This window comes from Python bivittatus, unplaced genomic scaffold (genome assembly GCF_059951505.1).
Source record: "Python bivittatus isolate LINGU-HERP-01145 unplaced genomic scaffold, Pbiv_v1 ctg000020_np1212, whole genome shotgun sequence".
Classification (NCBI taxonomy): domain Eukaryota; kingdom Metazoa; phylum Chordata; class Lepidosauria; order Squamata; family Pythonidae; genus Python; species Python bivittatus.
In genome coordinates this window covers 42,431,729-42,440,528 of record NW_028277030.1, presented here as the reverse complement: position 1 = coordinate 42,440,528, position 8,800 = coordinate 42,431,729, and the positions used below count along the sequence as shown (strand labels likewise).

Here is an 8,800-nt window from a genome sequence, read left to right as displayed (position 1 = left end):
ATGGGACATACCATACTTAATGGATGCATCAGACATGCTTACCATATTCAGACTGTACAGATTGCTGTTGTACAACTACAGCCTCTAGCAGCCTAATGGAAGACTACTGGCAGACAGCTGAAGATGTATCTACTTAGGTTTCACTTACTTTGCATGCATTTCTCTGTACTGTTTTAATTTCCTAACTGTTCACATTTCGTTTACACGTGTTCAGTAAAGAGGTGGTAATGCACTGATAAGTTACTAGTCTAAAAAAAGGAGAAGCTTTTACATTGTGGCTTCCAGGTTTATTCCTGAATTTAAAAAGCTTTGTTTTTAATAATAGACACAGTTCTTATAGAATAAAATAATTACACAATGTTTATGGATTTCTTTAATATAGGGAAGCAACTGCTTATCAATATGAGGCACCATAAAATGTAAACACAATTTACTGGCATAAACCTGGATACAACTGCAAAGACAAAATTATAAATATATAAGTTGAGTTACCCTGTATGTATGCTGTGCAGTACACTTCAGGTTAATCCTGCATAGATCTTTGCAGTCAAATCAGCTTCTTTTAACACAGGCAACTCAAACAGTGGAAAGAAAATTGATGGAGCCACAGTGCTATCCAGGTTTATCTTTCTCTTGTGAACCATTTTCCCTGTTCATCACATCTTTATAGTATCACAGTGAAATGAATGGTGAAACAAAATCATTATCACACAAGGAAATGCATACTTCAATGATATAGGTACACTCTTATTTATATAATTAACATTTTGTTCATACAGTACCTTCTACAGGGTTACTGGGTAATTTGCAAGGTGGAATTTACATTTTAGAGATAGCACTAACATGATATCTATGTCCCTTATATGGAAACATTTGCTCTACAAGATAAAATAATTTGAGTATGCAGTTGGTCACGTAGCTCTTCTGAAAAGTAAGATTTGCAAAATCAAAACATATTGTGGAATGAAAAAGCTGCCAATGTTTTCAACTTGCTTTTCACTACATCAGAATTGAAGTCAGTACAGACCACAACACGGTCAGTTAAGATTACTTTTAAAATGAATGTTTGAGATTGGAGGAGGGGTAGTGTACATGGATAGAACAGGGAAACTAGATGTATTTGAGCATGGAATGTCAGGTCTCTGATTTAAACTTCTATTGCCTTTTCACTTCCAGAGTTGTGTACTGAGGGTCTGGCCCGAGGAACTTCCAGTCCATCCTGCCACTGTGTTTGGTGGTTGGCCAAAGCCCATCATATTACTGGAACTATTCAGAGTCATTCCAGCCATTTGCTGATTCATCTGTGAAATGCACACATGAGACTGTGATTAGATACAGGCACCAGAACATTCACATTTCATACCAAAGCCCACACTTCAGGATGGATGGATGGATAGACAGACAGATAGATAAGATACTGGAGTATTTGCTTATAACATTCATTTCTCACAGCTAAATTTTTAAAAAAATGTATTTAAGAAAGGCAGTAGTCCTAAATACAACTTTTTAAAACGTTTGAAATTTGACTGAACAGTATACTTGTAGATTCTGATTTCTCTGAAGAGGACTGTCTATCAAGAACTTTACCAAGAAGATACAGGGGTAATGTATAGATTGCAAAACATGTGCCTGTCGTGTTGTTCCACTAATATCTGCAGGTAATAATCATGGTTGAGTGATCAATGTCGCAATTCCTGTACTATCAGTAGCAATGCTGGCATGGAAAGTAATCACACTCAAGGAACTGTTTCCTGCAGAGTATATCACAGCACTGAAGTAGCACTCTGGCAGCAAATGGAATGGTTTTTAGTTAAAAGGTAAATATAGACAGTTACATTCTGCCACTTACATAATACTCATGTTCCAGATAAAAAGATCAAATCTGGTAACTATGTATTTTAAATACCTTTTATGAGAATATGTGAGTACTAAAGGGAAACCCCATGACATACCAAAATTTGCCTCTTAGTAAGTAAAACGACTTGCTCGAGTCCACCTAGTTTAATGTATCATTGCTGTGGCAGTATTTAGATCGAAGAGACTGTAGTTACATAGATGCAAAGGCAAAGTAAATCACTCAGCGTCGCTGGGAGTCAGGTGGTGTAAAAATTTAATTAAAAAAAATTAAATTTAATAGAAATAAATTGGTCAAAATGTAAATTATTCAGAAAATATCCACTAGTCAAGAGGTGGAAAAACAGTGGCCTAATCTTGCTGAATTTAAGGGAATGGGAGGCAACAAAACCAGAGGAGAAGGATTAGAATGGAGTGCAATGACTGGACGCTGAAAAAGCATATTCTATTGCAGGCCTCTCTTGTTCTGAAAACCTATTAATATTCTTGATCAGATCTTGCCTTCCCATCCCTCTAGAGGCTTTTTCCAAAAGCGTCCACCAGAAAGGATTTTTGACTTTCTTATTAGCTCCAATCAGCATAGCCAATCTTCAGGAATTACGGACTTGGAGCACATAAGAGACAGCAAGTTAGCCACCTGCATCTTCAAGAGTTTGTATGTCATGTTTGGTCCTCTGTTCTCTAAATTAAAACTATATTAGAGGTATGGGAATCTGGCAGTCACAATCAAGTTGAAAAAGCACAAACCACAATGAACAGACCCAATCCAAGAACTGATATTAAAAAAAAAAATGAAAATCATCATAGGCCATATTAATACCCCCAATTTATATAATGAACACCTCTGCACTAAAGAATCTCCTCTATCTCTCAATGAAATTTGGAGAAGCCAAGGTTTGTTGGCTGGCTCCTATGTGGACAACTCTATCAGTGCCTGCCTCTTCCTTTTTAGGATTGTTCCCTTCTCACTACTCCCTGTCCCTTTCTTTGCTTTCCAAGATGTTTGCACACATGGATGCCTTCACTCCCCCTTTGATATTAATGCAGGTCTTTTCTATTTTCTTTTTTCCCCGTTATGGTTCCATGTTGCTCTGATGCTACAAGAATAAAAACAGAATAGATCATTCTTTTGCACCTACATTTATGGGTAGGTCGACAGAAACTTTTTAGCAGCTTTACAGAAAAGAAGTAGCAATATTCCTAGGTTGCAATTTAAAGATGTTAGAAAAAAAGGGAAAGGAAGCTTGGCAGTACTGCAGGCAGCGGATGGGCAGAAACCGAAAGGGTTCCTTCTGAGAAATGTTAAGATTGAATGGAGCATGAGCTTTTAGGATTGAGGATAGTTCACTGACTTAACAGTACATCACTGGATCAACTACAAGATTATTTTTTTTAAAAAAAATCAGCAACTGCCTAGCAGCTGCCCATGGCAGCAACCCGATGCTGGAGAGAGGGGATGTGTCAGGCACTAGAATGGAACAAAGCTCTTCAGGCCATCTGCTTTGAAGGGCTCAATACAGTTCCGGTCAAAAAACAGTAGTTTTCTGTCGCCCCCCACCTGCCCCCAAGTTGGAAAAAACAATGCAGGATGCATTTGCAGTGGGCTGGGAATGGGAGGACAGCAGTGAGTGATGGGCCAAGCAGAAAGCATGGATCTGCACTTAGTTTTCTCAAGTACATAACTAGAAGGGGAAAAGATCAGATTGGGGGGGAGGGTTATCTTTTATAGCGAACTTTGTATCATTTTAATATGCTGCTTTACTTAATTGTTTCCATTTAATTAATCCCAACCACTGACACTTTAATCCTAAACCTAAATTCTCCAGCCATCCGTGTTCCTTCCTATATGAACAGAAAAAACACATTCTCACCTGCGAAAGGTTCCACTGAGTTTGTTGTGTTTGCTGCATGCCGAATTTCCGTGGCGGGGCTATCTGCCCCAGTACTGTTCCTTGGGGCCCACCGATGTTTTGAGGGAGTCCCAAACCAGCAGTTTGTGTAGTGACTGAAAAGCCGTTCGGCATTCCCATGCTCACCATCATGCCTACATTCTGTCCAATTACAGGCACTGGTGGGGCCATCATGTTTCCCATCATTGCAGGGGCTGACGGCACCGGTACAGGCACAGGCACGGGCCCTCCCATGGCTGGAAATGCTTGAAAATGAGCTGACGGCTGCGCAGCAAAGGGCAAAGGCTGGGGCCCCATGAATACTCCTATTTGGGGGAAAAGGAGGGAAAAGAAAAAAGAGGGTGTTTATGCCAGTAAAAGCTCACATTTCAGTTCTATATATCCCAAACTGCCATCTAAAGATTTGAGAGGGATGAGGAATATTTGCCCCCAAATGGCTCATTACATTATTTTTAAGAGCCATGTTTACCTGCAATGCAGGTTGCAACCTGACTAGTTTTTCAGATTGGAGTGGGCTGTAAAAACTGTTAATAAACAAAAAGGGAATATTATGAATTCCGTTATCCACTGATGCCTAAATGTGAGTTTGGTGATCTTGCACTGTTTTCCTCTTGCTTTGGCCGTCCTTCATACTTCCTTTGATCATTTGTTCATTCTCTCACGATACAGGGCTACCTTTATAATGCAGGGGACCATTGTAATTTGTAGGGCTTCTTTTCCAGCCTAATACCCCCAGAAAATGAATTCTTGAAAAAAAATACACATTTTTTGCACATCTATAACTTTACAAAGGCATGCAAAATAGACTCATCCAAACAAAATAATGTTACAAAAACTGCTGATACATGAACCCCTGACCATGGACAATGAGGGATCATTTGTATTTACCAAGCATAGATCCGTGAAACCAGGGGTAACGGAACTGTGGATAACAAAGGCTGTGGACTATGTTATTCTCAAGCCAAGGCAAAGGTGAATTAATAGAAAAACCAATGGACTAACCACAATCTCCTCCATTCCTGCCCTTTAGCAGGCTAGCTTCATCTTATTAATAGCAGAAGAGATAGAAAAAAATCAATGACTGGGCAATTACTGAATTTTAAGAAAGAGCTTCCCTCAAACTCCTTAATGGTGAGCTACTTTATTACTTATGGTTTTTCTAAAGCAGTGGTTGGAAATCTTAGTCTAATTTTAGGTGATTTAGCCAAACTTCAAATGCCCCTTGGAAAAGAATCAATCCACATTTTGGGCAAAAGCAGTATATTTCTACCTACTGTAACAAATGGGAAAAGAACGTGCCAGGAAAAAAAGCGGCAGTCCCATTTCTGTTTGGCCTTACCCTCCCTCCCCCCACCATTGGCATGCTGTTACGTGTGCCGCCTAGGCCAAAAAAACAAAGGTTGCTCACTTCAACGGTAAAGTTATCCTAAATTCTATCTAGTGACATTGTTTTTATGTTCTAATGAAATCAGAGCAATTTCCAACAATTTATATTTTTAAAGATGAAAACATTTCCTAACACAGCAACTTTAACTGACCAAAGGGAAGAAGGGGAAGAGGGATGTCCGTTAGTCCCAAATGCCTGTTAAATCCAAATTCTCCATGTAGTCCATGTTAATTTACATCATCTGGGTAATGTTGTAATTTGCATTACTATACAAATGATGGAAATTGATGCAAATAACATACGTTTAAGTGAATCATTAATACAAGTTTAGTCTGCTATTTCAGGGAAATGTCTGGATCCAGATTTTGTTTGCTGCATCTGAAGTCCCATAAACAGCAGCCTGTTAAATCAATTTTACTGTACAAGCAGAAGCCTTAATTTCAAGAGTCATGTAATCTCTCTTAATTCCTTTATTTTCTTGATTGACATTTTCTTCTAGTTAAGCTCTGTTTCTTCATCATCTTTTGTCTCAGAATATTATTTTTTTGCACAAACCTTTTATCATGTGTTATTTGCTGCCTGCTTTAGTTCTATTTTTTTTTCCCATGTAAGTCTCCTCTCTCCATCCTTTTCCTTCATCCCTTCCCCCACACTTTTGGGGAATAATTATAATAAAGTCTAGTAGAATATTAAATCTGAACCAGAACTTCCTGAATAGCCCCAGAATCTCTCTTAATTCGCAGAACTCTGCTCCAGAAGAATGCAAGTATAATGGCAGAAAACATACCAGTAGACATTACTATAGTAATAGTAATACAATGGCAATAGCAATGCAATAATAGCAACATGCAACGTCCTCCTAATACGGTAGTGAGGAATTTTAACCAGTATCTATTCGATGGAAAAGTCTTCCCAAATTGGAGGCTGTAATTTTCATTAAGCATGACTCTGAATTAAGCGCTATATGAAAGGAAGGCAGCACTGAGGAAAAAGGAATAAAGCCAAGGAGAATGAAACATCTCTTCTCACCAGGTTACTGATCACTTAATGCTCAGTAATACATAATACAGTAGCTTTTTGTAAATAAAAATATTCAAGACTGGGCATTTGTTTTAGATGTGTGTTTCATAATAACTTTTAAAATGTAAATCCAAATTTAATTCTAAAAGAGTCTCTCTCTTTCTGGAGAGAAGACCCAGCTGTGGGCTCTTAGTAATCTTTTAATCAGTGCACACTGGAAGTAGCTCAGACAACTAATCACCTGGGGCGTTCTGCTGGGGAAGGGTGCCTGTGCCATACAGTGACAAGATGGAATCTTTGGAGAGCTGTTTCTTTGCTGACTCTTCCAATTTTGTTTGTTCAGTAAACAGATCAAGATCTCCAGATGCAGCAGATAATGTGGCAGCTGCTGGGTTGGTGGAAGCATTCTGAGAAATAAAAGTCAAAGACTGATGAAAAAAAAACAGTGAAGATAGAAGTATGTTGTTTCAAACCAAATAAACAGCAATTTTAGAGACAAGTAACAGAATTCCCAATTATTAGCGTCACATTTATTTACACTACATAAATAATACCAGTGTCAATGCTTACATGTATAAGTCATATGTTCTTTGCATGTCACAAAGCTACAATAAGAATATAAAAAAAACTGGTTCCACATTTTATGCAGCAAGTGTATTATTTGCAATAAAGATATAAAAGCCATCTTTTCTGTATATGTGTTTATATCTGGAAATTGACTGGATTAAGATCACGTGGACATCTTTATGTCATTTTATACTTCATGTTTGATAAAGCATAAGAGGCCTTCACATATCTTCATCAATATTTTGTGACTTTTTAAAAAAAGTCCCTTCCTTACTTCCATGTCACTGCTAGAATTCTTTTTGGAATATGCTTTACAATGCCAATCTTACTTTACAGCATTTTTTCACACCTGCCTAAAACTTTTGCACAGTACTGTATATAATGCATTTCACTGGTAACCATTAATTTTGGACAGCCTAGATTGAAAGAAGTATCAAGGGCAAAAATTCCTAAACTCTTTTCAATGAGCTATTAAATTTTCTTCCAGTGCTGCTGGGGAGGGAAGTATGTATTGTAAATTGCCCCAGATATTACAGATCTTAACATTCAGGTAGTCCTTATGACTGTTCAGAGTTATGGCAGCACTGAATGAATGGTACTTATGCCCAGTCCCTGAAGTTATGGCCATTGCAGCGCTCCCGCGGTCACTTTCTGAAGCGTCGTGAGAACGGTACACACAATTTGGAGAATGGTGGGTGCAGCCTTCCTGCAAGGTTTCAGAAGGCCTCAGAAGCCTTCTGAAGCATCACAAGAACAGCATGTGCGATTTGGAAAACAGCATAAGCAGCCTCAGGAAGAAGGCCTGGCCCGGCCAGCAGCTGCCTCGCATAGGGCTGGGCATGCCTCGTCAGCAGTGGGAAGAAGATGGTGAAGGTCAGCTGGGCGCAGCAGTGCCTGCAGAGCACTGAGACTGCTGGTGACCCCGGACCTCTACTTCAGCCCCAGTGCCGCCACTGCCCCAAAGAATGCCACTGTGCAGTCAGCCAAAAGAACACAGATGGGTGGGGGGATGGGTGGGGGAATTGAAGAGGAGGCAGAGGTGTCATTCCCTTACCTTACCAAGGCTCAGGGCTATGAAGGACCAAGCCATGAATGGCTTGGATCAGGATGGGTCCTCGCCTAATGAACAATAGTATTCAGTTAACGATGGCATCAGGGACTGCCAGATTGCTGTTGCTTAGTGATACGGTCACATGATGTTGTACTTTACGACCGCATCTCTTAGCAACAGAAATTCTGGTCCCAATTACTATCGTTGACCAGTTGAAACATGCCAATTGAATTTATTTATTTATTATATTTAATAAACTTGAGGACTACCTGTACAGTAATGACACAGCAATATGCTATTATAACCATGTTTGCTATATTGTATGCGTAGCCCCCCATGTAACCTTGATGGAGTGCCAAACACTGATATAAAGTAATTTCTTCTTCTATTACTGGGCATGCTCTTCATTTCAAGAGTAAATATTTCAATCTCTCAATCAACAAATTCCAAGGTGAACTGCCATGTAAAATTCATACTTTTTGCAGCTTACCTGGGGAGTTGGTATAGATGTGGCTGGCAAAGGATTAGAGATCATTGGGCCAAATATATCCAAATCATCATCATTCAGAACTGTGGCAGGAGTGACAATACTTCCATTTGTAACAGAGGAATCAGCAGGACCATCTTAAATGTTTTAGAATGAAAAATATTAAACCAGACTGATAATTGTGAAATATGTACACAGCACGTCAGGTACACTAATATTGCTGAAAGGCACTGTATGATGGCAGAAATCTCCAAGTATTTCATAAATTGCATTAAGGCTCTACCAATATTAAGCCAACATCTTATCATTAAAATTTACAACATGACAATGAAACTAGCAAAATGTCAACATATTTAAACAAAGCATCTAAATTTTGTTTAACAGAATTGTACACTTCACCCAGACTCACTGCTGCGTCAAGTAGTTTTCATAATAGAAAGCCTACTTACAGGTAGCGTAAGCTATTCAGAAGCCTTCTTTTTCTATTATAAGTATAGCAGTTTAACTTGTTACATTGCAAGAGA

General features: G+C 38.9%; 1 protein-coding gene across 2 annotated transcripts in view; it reads right to left on the bottom strand.

Annotated features, from left to right (window-relative positions):
• Positions 1–17: 17 nt before the first annotated feature.
• Positions 18–8,800, bottom strand: part of SMAP1 (small ArfGAP 1) — a 75,825-nt gene continuing 67,042 nt past the window's right edge. Inside the window, exons 8-11 of one of the 2 annotated variants that reach the window (XM_088137663.1) lie at positions 8,280–8,413; positions 6,413–6,578; positions 3,726–4,069; positions 18–1,301 (exon numbers count right to left, since the gene is read on the bottom strand). In XM_088137663.1, the coding sequence (XP_087993789.1) occupies positions 1,167–1,301; positions 3,726–4,069; positions 6,413–6,578; positions 8,280–8,413 (779 nt within the window). In that variant the 3' untranslated portion in view covers positions 18–1,166. The remainder of the gene's footprint in view (positions 1,302–3,725; positions 4,070–6,412; positions 6,579–8,279; positions 8,414–8,800) is intronic. The other variant, XM_088137666.1, reaches the window with a different exon arrangement.